This window comes from Charadrius vociferus, unplaced genomic scaffold (genome assembly GCF_000708025.1).
Source record: "Charadrius vociferus isolate BGI_N301 unplaced genomic scaffold, ASM70802v2 scaffold118, whole genome shotgun sequence".
In the NCBI taxonomy this organism is placed as follows: Eukaryota; Metazoa; Chordata; class Aves; order Charadriiformes; family Charadriidae; genus Charadrius; species Charadrius vociferus.
The window spans coordinates 987,683-1,004,327 of NW_009649846.1; the positions used below are offsets into that span (position 1 = coordinate 987,683).

General features: G+C 38.2%; 1 protein-coding gene across 1 annotated transcript in view; it reads left to right on the forward strand.

The window, feature by feature from the left end:
• The window catches only part of CWF19L2 (CWF19-like 2, cell cycle control (S. pombe)), a 71,047-nt gene that overhangs the window by 25,581 nt on the left and 28,821 nt on the right, over positions 1-16,645 (forward strand). The window contains exon 10 of the mRNA XM_009890912.1: positions 15,390-15,515. Within this exon, the coding sequence (XP_009889214.1) occupies positions 15,390-15,515 (126 nt within the window). The remainder of the gene's footprint in view (positions 1-15,389; positions 15,516-16,645) is intronic.

Here is a 16,645-nt window from a genome sequence, read left to right on the forward strand (position 1 = left end):
TGCTGTTCCATCACACTTGAATCTTGTCTGCAGGGTGGCTGTGCCCTTCTTTCTTCAGCAAAAGTTTGTGTTTTCCATACAAAGAGTTGACTAGCTCTATGTGGTGGGTTGACCCTGGGTGGACGCCAGGTGCCCACCAAAGCCGCTCTACCGCTCCCTTCCTCAGCTGGACAGGGGAGAGGAAATATAACAAAAGGCTTGTGAGTTGAGATGAGGACAGGAAGATCACTCAGCAATTACCGTCACGAGTAAAACAGACTCGACTTGGGGAAAACTAGTTTAATTTATTACCAATCAAATCAGAGTATGATAATGAGAAATAAAATCTTAAAACACCTTCCCCCCACACCTTGCTTCTTTCTGGGCTCAACTTCACTCCTGATTTTCTCTATCTCCTCGGCCTGAGCGGCTTAGGGGGACGGGGAATGGGGGTTGTGGTCAGTTCATCACACGTTGTTTCTGCTGCTCCTTCCGCCTCAGGGGGAGGGCACCTCACACTCTTCCCCTGCTCCAGTGTGGGGTCCCTTCCATGGGACCCAGTCTTCCATGAACTTCTCCAACATGAGTCCTTCCCATGGGCTGCAGTTCTTCATTAACTGATCCAGTGTGGGTCCCTTCCACAGGGTGCAGTCCTTCAGAAACAGACTGCTCCAGTGTGGGCTCCTCTCTCCATGGGTGCACAGGTCCTGCTGGGAGCCTTCTCCAGTGTGGGCTTCCCGTGGGGTCACAGCCTCCTTTGGGCATCCACCTGCTCTGGCTTGGGGTCCTGCACATGCTGCAGGTGGATATCTGCTCCATCGTGTACCTCCATGGGCTGCAGGGGGACAGCCTGCCTCACCACGGTCTTCACCACGGGCTGCAGGGGAATCTCTGCTCCAGTGCCTGGAGCACCTCCTCCCTCTATGTCTCCACTGACCTTGAGGTCTGCAGAGTTGTTGCTCTCACTCCTCTCTCCTGGTTGCTGCCGCACAGTTTTTTTATTTTTCCCCTTCTTAACTATGTTATCCCAGAGGTGTGACCGCTATCACTGATGGGCTTGGCCTTGGCCAGTGGTGGGTTTGTCTTGGCATTGGCTCAGTCAGACATGGGGTAGCTTCGAGCAGCTTCTGACAGGAGCTACCCTTGTAGTCCCCCTGGCTACCGAAACCTTGCCGCGCAAACCCAATACACTCTAACTGGAACAGGGAGTAATAAAATGGGCACACTTTTGCAGAACAGCTTTAATATTGTTAGTGCATACTTTTAAAAAATAGTAAGTATATGCAGTTTCTGGTGAGTGTATTTCCTGAACACTCTTGCTGATGTCAGTAAGAGATTACACAATTATTTATAAGATAAAAATGTATTAAGACAAACTGTCTTAACTTCCCGAATGTAATTTATAGGAAATTGGTTTTCACAATTAAAAAGTACCGGAGAAATTATATCAGCAACTAAATGATATAAAATATCTTCTAATTTCCGTACATGTAACCAGTATAAAAGGGCAGAGTGGATAAAACTTCTTAAGAGTTCAAACTGATAATAGAAAGACTCTGGAGTATGCTTTGACACTGGAAGCAAAAGTCATTTCCAAGTGCTGTGCAGCACTTCCAGTTGATGGTGCCAGTTTTTCTGGCTCTGTTTTTCTCCTAACACTAAGTAGAATTTCTGCATATTTTTGCTGTTCTGTTTATCCTACTGCTCTGTTTGCTCATAGTGAATGTTTTTTCTTAACAAATTTGACACCCATACACCAAGAAAAAACATAAGCAAAAACATTGCTGGCAAGCCTCTCTGATGCAGTAGGTACTTCCAATTTGAAATCAAAAGGTAGAACCTCACTGATGCTTCTTTTGGTCTTTGCACAGCCTTAGTAAACACATGGTATTACACCTTTTTGGATTTCAAGTAACTTACATGTAAAACAAATTATAGAAGTGTGACCCATGAATTAACAACGCATTTTGTATGTGTAAGCAGTGAAGCACAATTGTTGTGCTCAAAATGAGGTTTTAAAAGGAGAATTTGATCAGACAGTGACTGTAGGGACCACCTGGTCTTTAGTGTAATCACGGGTTAGGTCTCATTAGCCATTGCTACCAACATAAAGCAGAAACATTTTCCAGAAAAAGGCTGTTTAAGAGGAGCAATTAAACTGCAACCATCCTTCTAAAAGGAATTAAGACATTTGACTTTTGGCCAGCACATCTGGATAGCGAGATACTTTCAGCTAGCAGCACAGTTTGCATATTTGTGCAGGTGGGGTTTTTGCAGAGGTTCTTCACGAGCACTGCACTGATGGCTGTGGCGTGTGGGGTTCTCCACCGGTGGCTGGAATGGATCCGCCAATACCTATGTCAGTATTGGCTTTCCCTTTCTGTTCTGCCTGTGAGCCCAGAGGAATTGCTTCTAGGTAAGATGATGTTACAGGCTCATTGCTTTTTCAAGTCTTTGGCTTTCTTCTGATGTCTCCCAAAATAACAGCAGTGATAATTGCTTGAGGGTATGGATATACATGAGAAGCTTAAAAGGATGCAGAGCTGAATCTTTGTTCTGCAACATCTAATTGTCCATATTCTTCCTCTACCACCTCCCCCTGTGCCCCAGACCCTTTTCTACATATACTCCTTTAATAATATTTTTTCAGATTGGATTGCTTCTCTTTCTAATAAAGTTCCCTCCTATGCCTGTGTTTTGGTTAGGTTCATCTGTTGCTTTCAGTTTGTAAAATTACCTTTTCTGATACTACAGTCTCTGAAAATACTTCATGTACCAGAGCTAGGGTAAATCTCTTTTCTAAATAGTGAATATTGAGGCCTGAAGATTTTTGAAACTTCTTGCAGTATATTTACTGGACTTTTTTATTTACTTGTTACTAAATTTTTGTATTTACTTAAGTAAATGCTGTTTTCATTCGCATATACTGAACTTCTGCTTATCACCTTCTCAGTTGTATATGACATTTCTGTCTTTGATAAGATGAAACAGGCATTTGTGGACTTATGAACCAACCTTCTGCAGTACTTTTCTATTTTATAGTCTGAGTATATATGTTCTTGCTACAGAAACAAGCCATCTAGTCATTACATTTTTAAAAATTTTCTTACATTCCATACCTACAGTGCTCATTGATGGTATGGTACTAACCATTTCAAAGTATAGCTAACGATTTAAAATATCAAACTAAATCTTTAGACCTTTTTCTAAAGTTGTATTTGTAGGGTTATGTGGCTTCCTGACATCCAATATTATTGTTGTAGACTTAATTGCTTTAGTTTTCCCCCTTACTAGGGACATCAGTGGACACATTGCAAGCCGCTGGAAGTTCCACATTGCTATTTCTACTCTTACTTCCACAGGCTGGCAGTACAACTCCTACTGAATTTGATTTGAGGTTTGTGTGCATGTCCATTCTACTCACGAGATATTATTCTGATTGCCCTATGTTCAGAGATGCTTTAAGAAAATAAGTACTGAGAGCAAATAAAAAGATTTTTGACTGCAGTGATGATTGGAGGCATTCAATATAAAGAGGCCAGGTTACTTACTCTGAGTAATAAAGAGTTTAGCTAAAATACCATTTTTTGTAATATGAGACCAAAGAATTGTTGAATTTAAAGGACAACTGATTTTGTATCAATAAGACAAAATTAAGTTTTTTATGTAACATGTTATTAACCTCTGTCACTCGCTGACTTGGGGAAAGAAAGGATGGAGACCAAACAATTAGGAGATATCTAAGTACCTAATCCTTTTCTAATAATTAATGTTTTCACTTATAAATAGGAGCTATGGTTTGGGTGGGTTTTTTTAAATTGTTTTTATATTTTTTAGTCTCCTGCTTTATACGTAAACCTAGCACTACCTGATGAAGATACTCTTATTTTGGCTAGTTCTCTTCTGTGTGACAGCATGCATTAGGTTTTCTAATGCTTCTCCTCACTGTTCAGCACAAGGTCTTGGTTACGGCAGACCAACTTTCTGATCTTATAAAACCTTTTTTTAATCCCATTTCTGTATTAGCTTAATACCTTTTGAAGTTGTAATAGTGATGCTTATTGCTATGTTTTCTGAGTCTTTCTTGAAATACTAAATTTTTAACCTAGGTAGAAGTTTGCTCTTGCTTCCCTTCCTCACGTTACTATTTCTCTTAATCTTATTTTTTCCTGCCATAAGAAACCCACATCAGAGATACAAGCTTCATATAGTGGACTGCTGTTACAGACCTGTGACCATTTAAATTCATCTTACTGTGAGATCCAACCCTTGGTCTTGCTATGGAAGAATGGTCTACCTACTGATTTTATAAGCATTACCTCAAAGTTGACGGTTCCATTATTCACAACATATGGCAGAACCTAAAGCTTAGATGCTTTGAAACCTCTGTTACATGGGGACACCAGGTAGTGACTACACTGTCTCCTCAATGATGAGACGTGCCCTTAGAAATAGCCAACACTGCTCCTTCTAAATGGGATTGACTCATCCTTCCAATAATTGTGGTCATCGTGTAAATATAACCTGAGAACCTAACAGTAGGTAGGGTAACTGAAATGGGAGAAAAGAGAGTAATGGAAGAGAACAGGAGATGGTGGATGGAAAAAAAAAAGCTACGTCCAGCAGGCTGAGAAGTGCTAGATGTCTTCTAGACACTTCTTTGATATTATAAGTACAGACTTTTCCAGTAGAGGAATAAGACTATATTCAAAGCATTTCCATTGGCCATAGACTGTAAGAGAGAGGAAGCAGGTTGCATGCTTAGTCCAGCGTCTAATTTGTCCATAGGTAGCACTTGGTTGTAGAGGTTTGTTCCTTGCTGAAGACTGTTGCTGAGCTTTGTTATTCCTTCATTACACTCTGTTTGCACCACTTTAGTGTAGCTCTTGGTAAATATTTGCAGACAGCTCTCAGCCACGCAGTGTGCAGCTTTTTGTTGGCTCAGTAATTACAAAAACATGTTTGTTTTTCCTAGCTCTAGTTGCTCCCTGTCCCACAATACACTGACTCTTAAAATATATTTTATTCTCTTTAGCTATTAACCTTGAAAACCAGTTCCAATTGAGTAGATCCTATCTCAGATGCTTGGCCTGCTTGCTCCCTTTGTTCAGCTACTCCAGTGTCTGTTCCCCAAATTAAGCTGTGCACCTGGTGGCTAAGGTTTTCCATTTCCTCCTGCTGGATTATGGAACAGACATCATCTCTGTTCAAAAATCTCTTTTAGAACTGCATTATTTATGTATTTAATTTAAAGCATTTATCTTTCAAAACCAGACTTGTCTGTGTTGTTTTGTTCAGTTGGGTGTTAATCGCTGTATAGTGGTTTGTACGTTTGGTGAGAACAACTGTGTACTTTGCATATTTAATTGGCTTGAAGTAAAAATTCGTGTTCATTAATTAATGGCAACAAACAATTCCCCTCTTATTCTGTAAATACACACTATCTGTGTTCGTTACAGACTGTAAATTATATTGTTTGTGTAGCAGTCATCACAAGATTCAGGGATGGTGATTGAAACTCTTATCTGTTTTCAATTTTAACATTTAATAATATGTATCATATTTAAAGTACTTTAATATATATATATTTTAAACCTATATTTTACTTATAATTCTCTAACGATAATGTTTATCTGGTTATAATTATTATCCAATAATTATTATATTGCTATCACCAACATTTCTGCTTATAATGCAGTTTAGTATGTTTAATATTTATTTAATAAGAGAAGTCATTAGTTCAGAAACTTGAGAGGTTTAAAGTAAGCTACGTAATGCCATGCCAACACATGAAGAAATAATACGCTCTCCAGATATTAAAAGCAAGTTAAAACAGGAGCAAAAAGCCAGACTCAGGTGAATCTCTATATAAAGCACAAAAAGATAATCATTGCCTCGTTTATGAAAGATGGTAACAGTTCCCGGGCATATTTGTAAGGTCTCCTGGATGATTTCACAGTTTGTTAGTAGGAAGGAAAGTAGTTACTCTATTCTTGTGCTATGCTGAATGGCGCATGTTGCTTTATCGGTGTTGTATACTCGTAGGAATGCAGACCTATAAATCTGTAAAGAAAATATCAACAGATAAAATGATAGTTTTAAATAGACTTTTAGTTAGATCGGTATCCACACTCCTTTAAATCCTTCAGAAAAGTGTAATACTTCTGTGAGTCATGGCTTTTCCCTGCAAAGGCTATTTCCCAGTATGCCACAATTGTTCAAGTGCAGGAGAATTCTGTTCTTTATTATACTTGTGTGAGTTTGTCCATTACGAATATTAGATGCACTGCCCCTTAATTCCCAGAATCAGCCTTTGGCACATGTTAAGGTTTATGTTTTGCTTACCACTCTCTGTTATTTTTGTACTGAGACCTATTTAAGTCATGTAATGCATACTGAAGGATGTGGACATTATGTTTTGGAATTCTTTTTGGGACCTCTTGTGGAAATAATTTCTTTATGGCAACTTGCTTGAAAACTCCTTTTACTGACATTTCAATTTAAAGATGATTAAGATGATTCCTAAAGTCTATTCTGTTGTTGGTTTGGTTTTGGGTTTGTTTTTTTTTTTTTTTAAGAAAAAAAAAAAGCCCCAAACTGATGTGGAATAGGAAAAACTTATATTTAGAACGCAAATAATTAATTTATTATTCAGATGTCATCTTCTGATACTGCTATAACGATTTGGTCATCTTTTTTTTTCCTCCCAGAAAGCTTTCTGCTTCTGATGTCTTTTGAAATGGCTTTAATATTTATTGTTAGTAAGATCCTCCTCAAAATCAACTTTTACCTTGCCTTTTTATGTTAATACAATTAACTTTCTATATTTATGCTGTGTTTTTAATTCAGTTCTATTTAGACACAGGATTTTGACTTCTGAAAGATGTCTTTACCTCTAATAACATCTTTAATCTTCAGAATAATCATGCCTGGCATGTTTGATCCATTGGATTCATCTTTGTTCACAGTATGCATTTAATTTTAGTCTCTAACATGACTTCACATTAGTCTTCATGCTGTCCATAATTATTTTATCCTTTTATCTGCTCCTTTTAATTTCTCTTTGATAGATTGCTTCTTTTTTGTACAGTTTCTTCTAAAGCTAAATATTACTATAATTTTTTGCATTTTCCTTTTCTCTGGAATATTAAATCTAAATACATTATGTTCAGTCTCATATACCTTGTGTCAGGACCCTGGACTCTTCAAAATTATGGGGGGGGGGGAAATCACTTTGTAAAACCCTCAAAAACCTGTCAGCTTATACTGGTATACATCTTGTGTGCATGTTCCAGTATAATGCTTGTTTTATTCCCCAAAACTTGTTTACTTGGTTTGGGAACCATCCTGCATCTCCAAGATCAGAGCATTCACCTGGAGAAAAGATCGTGTCTAGAGAGGACTACTTCTAAACCAGCAGATTAACAGCAGTTCAGTGTTTGGTGGCAGCTACTGAGTTTTATATCATGCTGAAATAATGAAGTGTTCCAGCGATATGTTCAGTTGTGAATTGCTTATTGCTAGAATAAATGGACAACTTTGAAGGACCTTATGGGATGACATTTACCGGGAAGCTGAGAAAGTGATTTTTGAGGCAGAACTAGAGCACCTTTAAACAGTAAAAAGATGGGAAGGAAACGTATGCCTGTTTACATAGGTGATCATTGAACATAGAAATAGACCATTGATATCTCTATCAAACATGATACTTTTACTTAAAAGCATTCCAGGAGCATGTCCAAAATAGTAAGTCAGAAGTTACTCAATTTATGGACAGATTTGGTAATTTTTCTTCTCTTAGTATATAAAGGGTTTTTGAAAAAAAAAAAAAAAAACCAAAAAAAAACCCAAATCATTGGGTTTTAGGTGTTTGATTACTGTATTGTATTTTTGCTAGATCTTCAGCCAGATGTTTTAAGCTTGGTAGTAGCCTACGGGGAGTGTAATATTTGAAGTGAAACCATTGAGCCTCCTGAAGATGGAAACATAGTGAAGAATTTGATTATCAGATGTGTTAAGAGAAAGGAAAAACTTTTGAGAGGGCACAGAGGCAGCTCTATTTTACTAACTTTCCGCCCCTGTTCCAACTCATTCCATGGTTCAGATCCAGAACATACTTTTCTACAAGAAGAAAAAAGAAAGTGCAACTGTTGTTAGGATCTAACATTTTTGGAGCATGTCTTCAAAGGCACATAAAGTCTGTTTTTCTGACGTGTAGAACACCTTGTGAATTCTATTTATTTTGGGAAAGTAATAGGCTGCTCAACGATGGCATCCTTCTTGAAATGTCTGTATTTTAAAAATTTTAGTTAAGATGCTTGAATCTGGGGAAGGATGTTTTAAGAAGGAATAAGGTGCTTGTAAGTTGACATGAGAATCTGACGTTTACTATTCTGTCCAGTTGCTGAGCAAAGCAGGATTGCTGTTGCAATGTCTATTGTTTTTAGTGATTTGTCTTTTTGAAAACTTGTGTATAGAATGAGGGGAAAACTTAGAGACCAGGAATGGAAAAGATGTGACTGCTCCTTGTGGAAAATTTCCATCCCTTTTCTTATCTCAGCAACACAAAGATGTAGGGAAGGAGGAACCTGATTCGACTAATTGGCATCTTTTTGGAGACTCCATAGGGGCAGCAGGCCCCTTCACAGTTTTCAGTGAATAATCTGACAAGTAAGCATTTCTGAAGGGTCCTGTTTATGTGAAATCCCCAGTCAGGCACGTCCTTCCACTCATTCAACTCCTGTTACTTGCTGCCCCTTCTGCGTGTTGATTCGACTAGTCCTCTTAGGAGAGCTGCCGTATCCCTGCTTGGCCACGTGGGTTTGGTAGGTTTGGGACAAGATGGTTTTTTTCCTCTACAAAGGCCTCTCTCATTTCAGACTAATTCAAAGTGCTCTGGATTTTTGAGTTTTCACTGCAATATCTGTAGTTATGTCTTCAGTTTACAAACTTGTAGAGTTATCCAGGTCTTTACTGAACTGGGGAATTTGTGATGTTTCCTATGATATGTTCTGTTAGTGTTAATTTTGTCTTTGCTCTTCTCTATCTGCTGTGTCTTTAAGCAACCTGGTCTAGTGGGAGGTGTCCCTGACCATGACAGGGCTGTTGGAACTAGATGATTTCTTCTGGTTTTTAAAACTTTGCTTTTTCTTTGACTTTCACCTTCCCCAGCTCCTTCAACTGTTACATTTTTTTCTACTCTGTCACAGTACTGAGTCTTGCTAAGTCATAAGTTGTTTAAGCATTACAATATTCACATGTATACATGTGGGTTTTTTTTTTTTTTCACGCAGAAAGAAATGACCAGTGCCCTAGCGACTTGCATCAGTTACCTCTTTGTTATTGTATCCAGAATACTCCATTTATATCTCATTTAAGTGTGGGAATCACCTCTTCTTTCCCTCCCAATAGAGAGAAAACACCTTATCTTGTGAAAAAGTAACAGCTGAGGCAGGTATCTGGCTGATGGTGGAAATAAGTAGTGTTGTATGTATATTCTCTGAAAATACCATTATTACTGTTGGACCCAGACCAGTGTTAGACATCTTGGTTTGCTTTGCAAAATGAGATTTGGCTTTGGTGATACAGAAGAGCGAACTTTGTCTTACCTAGACAGCTTTTTGGCCCATCACTTCTACCTTTGTGTGGCTTTTCTTGGAAAAATATAATTCAGCCATTTTAGCTGGCATACTTCAATATCTACAGAGTTTTCAGACTTTATTGGGGTTTCTGGAGCAAGCTTTCATTAGGCGGGGATGGCAGATGTAAAGCAGACATCAGTTGTTTGGTGGAAAATAGCTTCAAATTGAGATTAATAAAGTTGTTTATAAGATTTGACAAAGGCTGTCCTAATATCACCAGTTTTAGTGATGTCCCCATTATTTGCTCTAATTTTATCAAGACTTACCTAAACATCTTTGTAGTGTAATCAAGAAGCTTCCAGGATTTTAAAATTATTCTTTTTATTCTTAATCTTTTCAGAAAGTTAAACAATTATTTCTTTTGTGAAGAATTTCTGCCTTTATTTTTTTTTTTGTGTGTGTACGTGTATATATATATAGCTCTTTATTTAAGTCTGAGGACACCCCTATGAAGTGGGAATGTACTACTGTCCCTGTTTTGGAGGGATCGGAGCTGACCTGGCTTTTGACAGGATGTCCATCATCTGAACGGATGTCTGTCAGGTGAAAAGGCAGTAACTTCCATTCCAAACGAGAAGGTAGTTGGTGGGAGCAGATGAAAGTATGGGAAGACTGAGGGCTGGGTGTGTAAAGGGAGTGATACGGAACAGCACTTGGCACTCCCATGCTTTACTTTGGGGGAGCTGGCAACAATAGCCTCAGCTGCAACTGTAAGTACTCAGAAATGGAGTTTGTAATAGCTGAAGTGTAATGAAGTATTTAAGCAGTCACTTGGGAAATGGATGTATTCATTCTGCTCCCTGGTATTTTGTCTGAAGGACTGGAATCAGTGGGAGTGCCTTCCATCAGAGAGGTGCATGATAATACTCCATTTTCATGCGTGCTGGAGAATTCTGTCTAGCTTAATGAGTCCTCCATGTCTGTTCTTCACTCCTGCCGTACAGGTATTCCAGGCCTGCCCTCCTCCTCTCTCTGCTGGGTGGGTAGAAAAGTCATGGGAGAGAGATTTGTAAACCTTCTGAGCTGCACACGAGTGAATGATTTTCCTCCAGGATATTTTTATAAAAGGGTGTATTTATAATTTATAAAGCCCTTTGTAATGAACTCAAGAGTGTTAATGAGCACTGGATGTGAACTAAGCCAACCAGAGATAAAACTGAGGAATAAGGATGCGTAGTCCATGCATTCTGGTTGGGTTTGGATGTGGAATAGATATTAAGCCATCCATCTCTGGCAAAATGGGAGCAGTTTTGGGCATGCTCAGAAGCATAACTTAATATGACTCTAGAACTCTACTGATAAAAACTTAGGTGCTCATAAGTTAAGTACTGAAGGGTAGACCAGGATTTTGAGGATTACACTTTTCTGTCCAAACTAAGATGACCTCACTTGTAGGTAATTCTTTGAGGCAAGTGTTTGCTTGTGGTCTTACAGTTCTGAAGATTCCCGATATAATAAGGATGTGTACTATCTGGCAAAATGTTCCTATGGTACAAGGAAACTGAGGGGTCTCCTCTGTCTTCATGTGAGTGATAGTCATTTTACTATCTAGTCACCTGTCACGGGCTGACAGAACTGAAGCCAGGCAATTGGCAGCTTGATTCTTGGCTTCTGATAAGGAAAAGTCAACATTACCAGTAGTTTTCATATTAACCTTATGCGTCTGTGTCTAATGGTAGGGACCACTCTGTCAACTTCTTTGTTTCTGATATCCAACATTTAGTGTGTTCACAGCTGTTCTGTTTTTCCTCTTTGTAAAATAATCTCAGAAGAACTGTCAGTCATAGCTGGTAGGGTTTTTTGTTGGTGTTTTATTTTTTTTTTTTCTCTTCCTTCCTTCAACTGAAATAGATTAGGAGCATCATGCAGAATGGACATGCACTTTTTTTTGATAGCATACCTATGTAAGTTGTGACATGGCTCTTGTGATACCTCTTCAGTTGTGATATGTCTTCCAAGTTTGAAATGAAAGTTTAAGAAACTCAAACCAGAGGACTAGTTCTGGGTCCTGTCTTCTATTAGTTTGGGTCCTGGGACATGATGCTTTGTGAACTCAAGTATTGCAAAAAAAAAAAAAAAAAAAAAGTGTTCAGAATGCTGATAGAGATAATGAAAAGAAAATGACACCCTTTAGTTTCCTATTGGTCTTTAATCAGTTTAAATAAAAGACGTATGTCATACAAAGGGTTCAGTTGACTGATAGCACTATTTCTAGGTCAGGTAGGTCCTGTTTAGGAGTTTTGAACTCTTACACTAGTTATGATAAGCATATTAAAGAAAAAAAATACCAATAATCTCTTTTTTTGGTTCATAGTTCATAAAAAAGTCTCGATGCTTTGTCAGGTAATAGAAATTGTGAATAGTTGGTAAGATGTGCATTTAGGGCTGTTTTTCTCATTAAAGAGAACAGGTTAGAACTTGTTGACTGCAATAATAACAGTAAGTAAACTGTTTTTTGCTAGGAATAAGAGATTTCATACTGATATCTATTGATTTCAAGGAAAGCAAAGGCAATGTGGGGACTTGCAAAGCTCTACATCCATTGTAAATAAGCAGTTGTATTATGTTCTATATAAAGAACACAGGAACTCTGCTTAAAGACTGTTTTATATCTGTAACAATGTTAAATATTAAAATATAGAGCAGAAAATTGCGGAAAAACTTCTAGCTGATAGTACAAAACATGTTAATCTGAAAATACATTTACAAGATACTCATTTCTGTTTAGTTTTATGGAGGGTGAAATGGTAACTTTCTATATACATTTTTTAGTATATGACAAAACTGATTATTTCACTCAACCATGTTTCAAGGCTACATACTTAAATCATTAAAAAAATAAGAGTTATTCCAATAAGAATGTTTTTCTACTGTATTTTGTCTAGAGCTAGAGCAGTTTTTGGAGAATGAAGGTATTAAGCTTGTTTCAGTTGCCCATTTCCATCTGTAATCTTACTAGTTTATGGGATCTTTTGAAAATTACTTTTTTGCAGTTCTTCTAAATTGGTGTAATAAATTACATGTGCATGATTAAGGGTAGCATTTTGGCCTCTAGAATTCTCATTACTTTCTACAATCTTTGAGATGGAAACGCAGTGCGTGATGTGATTAGCTGGCTCGTAAACTCATTTTTTGAGTGCTGTCAACCTCGGATCCCAAGTCTTTTTGCTAGAGATGCCCTCTAGTCTCTCTTCAACCTTTGCCAATGCATGAGTTTGTCCTCAGGTGCAAGACAGCATTTGTTTGAGCTTCCTGTCAGCCTGTTCTTTCAGGTTGTTGAGCTTCCTCTGAATGGCACTCCTACCCTCAAGTCTTTCAACCATGTCCCCGTTCCACCTACTTGGTGTCTCTTGTGCAAATTTACACATTCTGTTCCATTGTCCAGGGTGTTGAAGTTAAGTTGTGTTGATAGAGATGAACCCCCGAGGATGGCCTCTGTAACAATGTGCTAGTCAAACTTCAAGGAGTGCCAGTTCAGCTTTAAAGTATTGACAGCTACTCTTTCAGCCTGGTAGTCCAAACAATTTCCCGTCCATCTTGCGGTCCACACATCCCTCCAATTTTGCAACAAAAATACAATGAGACTGCATTGAAAACCTTGCAAACTTTAAGGTAAACAACCTCCCTGGTTCTTTCCTTGTGCACTGAACCAGTCACCTCACCGCAGAGGGCACATTTAGCAGTCATGATTTGCCATTTGCAAATCCATGTTGGCTGTTCCCAGTCACCTTGCTGCTGGTTTTGTGCTTGGAAGGGACTTCCACGAGAACTTGTTCTGTAACTTCTGGAACTGAGGTGAGGATGGCCATCCTGTTTCCCAGGTGTTTCTTCTTCATCTTTTCAAAGGTGACTGTATACATTTACCTTTTTCTGGGGGCATCCGCTCATCACCACTACTCTTCAGATGTGATAGGGAGAGACCTCTTGGCCAGCGTAACATATGCATCCCATCTAGATCAATAAGCTAGCGTATTTCCAGTTTGCTTAAGTGGTTCTTAAGTTGATGCTTCTTGCTAGTTTCAGCTTCAGCTGTGGATTTCCTAACTCTGTCCCTGCATGCCTGGAGAGTGCTTCTGTGGTCCTCCTGGGTAACTTGTCTCAGGTTCCACCTTCTGTAAGATTTCTTTTTGGTTTTGATCTTTGTTAGAACTTCCACATTTAGCCAAACAGCAGATCAAATGGACCATTCTCATCTTCTGTGGAGGTTGTCCTTGAAGATCAACCATCTGTCTTGGGCGCCTTTGTCATTCATGACCATCTCTCATGAGATGCAGCCAAGCAGATCTCTGAGTAAGCTGAAGTCCATTTTCCTATAATCCAGGTTTTTTTCCTCTGTTCTTTTACTTGCCTTTCTCACTTACCTGAGAATCTTAAGGTTCACGATCTCACGGTTGCTGCAGCCAAGGCAGCTGCTGACTTCCATATCCCTGATTAGGATGTTTTTTTTTGAATTTATGAGCAGAAAATTCAGTAGAGCAGCACTCCTAGTCTGTTTGTTCAGCATTTGTGTCAATACTTGTCCTCAATGCGTTCAGAGTCTGAATTGATTGTCCCCTACTGTGTTGCTCTTCCAGCAGATAAACTGGTGGCTTTATTCCACCATGAGTACCAAGGGTAAATGTGTGAAAGCTTCCCTTGTTGCCTTGTCCTGTGTATGCCTCTCACATCACATCTCCAGCACCTCAAGAGCTTGGTTTAGTCAGGTTTAGAAGATAGCCTCCTCATGATTCCCAAATTCTTTTTGGTATGTAGAAACAGTAAACTAAAGTACTAGAAACAGTAAACTAGTACTAGAAACAGTAAACTAAGTGTAGTTTATGTGAGACTGAATGTGTTTGCCATCCAAGGGCAAATGACTTATTTGGCATGTATCAGGTAAAAGCTTGTTTTTGTTTCCATGTATTTCAAAACACAAACAGATGATTTAAACCTTGTTATTTCTGCCTCAGTCTATAATTTAATTTGCCCTAAATAATCAACGTACATCTACTCATCTGTTTCTTCTTCATCAGGAAAGGAGATACTTGTGTTGAGCTGTTTGTATCTCCTATTCTGCATATCCTAGAATCGAGATTAAAAAGTTTTCAGTATTATATTGTGATAAAAGTGATCCGTACTGGTGCTAGGTACAGTGTAGGAAACAAAAGTCTGATCTAATGGAATGTGTTGAAAAGCAATAGCTAATGTTTTGGCTAGTTTGTTAGCCAAGTTTTGAAAGGAAAAAAATACAAAAAAAAACAACACAAAAAAAGTCCCCAACACTCCCCAAAAGCCCAGAAGTGGTAATGTGCTGCAGCTTTTCAGGTGGTTTTCAGACCCCACAAAAAAAGTCCCCAACACTCCCAATCCACAAAAAGCCAAGAAGTGGTAACGTGCTGCAGCTTTTCAGGTGGTTTTCAGGAATACACTGTTATAGTGGTGGTGGTGTAGATTAATTCAATATTAGCTATTTAAGTCATCGGAAGCTTTGTATTTCTTCTGGGGATGAAGCGTTATGAGAAAGAACCAAGAATACAAACTTGGTTCTTTTTGGAAAGGATTTGTTAACTCTGCTGAATATATTTTTAATATTCTGTTCTTTTTGAATGTGGAAAATAATACCTTGTGTAAAGTAATACTGTCAGCTTTGAATTATAATGAGCACGCAAAATATAAAGAATCTGTTATTTACTCTTTAGGATTTTTGACATTTATTTAGTGTGGATTAGATGTTTCTTTTGGTTTTGTCTGTATCGTCTTTTTTAAAATCTATCTTAAAACCTGACACAGGCTTCAAGCCGTCAAGAAGATGAACAAGTGGTCCTTGTCAGAACAGATCAAAGTGGAAGGGCATGGCCTGTGACCGCACCAACTGAACCACGGGAGCCAAAAGGAGGACGGAGAAAGCGACAGATGGTAAGTTTTAAAAATGTGCATATGGAAGTGTAATTCTGAAATGATTTTGTAGTTTTACTTTTCTGATGCCATAATTAATATGAGTGTCTTATCAGAATGTCAATAGGTAGTTAAAAAGTTCTTTTCGGAAGATGATTGTAATTAGGTGTTAGAGTACATATTTATTAAGCATATATTAAGTTTATTTTCAGACTGCGTTTCCCTAGGGATCACTTAGGTCTTCTTTAAATGCACATTCAAGGAAAAGTAAGTTTTTCAAGTTATTACAGTCTCTTAGCCAAATAGTATATATTACATAAAGCTATGTAAATAATGAAGATTAGCAGAGGTATTTCCAAAAAAAAAGAAAGATTTTACTGAGATACTCAGGTCTCGGGGGGTAATTTTCCTTTTCTTTTCTCCTGATCAAAAATACTGCCACTGCTGATAATAAAACTTATGACCTAATCTTTGTAACAAAGTACTTTGGGGAACAGTGAGAAGCTTGGAGACTGGAGCAGTGTTTTATTCTTAGGATATTGGCTTGCAACAGTAAATAAACTAATATTTCGATCTTCTTGGGGTAAGAGATGACAATACCTCATATTTCTAGCAAATATGTTCTTGATTAGTAGGACAGATCAGTTTGTGACAGTGCTATGGAGGAGTGAAAGGCACAAGAAGGTGAGGAATTGGTTGTCATCCTCCTGTTGTTTCCATTTTGGAAAATTCCATCTTCCTTTATGCTAATGACCATTCCCCGTGCTCGTTCAGGATTTAGTTTAGTCCTGCCCTAAAGGACAAACTGTGTTGTGTACTCTAAGATGGCAGTATTTCCCAGCAGAGTTACATTTATACAAGTTTTTGGTAGTGTCTGTGATTGCTGCATTTCAGTAGTGTCTGTGTTTCAGTAGTGTCTGTGACTTGAAGATGCAAAAACTTCTGTAAATAATGAAGATTACTTTTTGAATTACTGTACATCTTTCCTGAGTGGTAATGTTGTAGCTCTGATAGCTTAAGGATATAAAAGTTACAGCGATTGTGGGGAAGAGGCTATATTTTTATTTAGACATATTGATGTACTTGAAGAAAGGGAAGATGTTCTTTTCCTTAGGTCAAATGAAGCGGCAAGCCCAATTGTATGAGGTGTG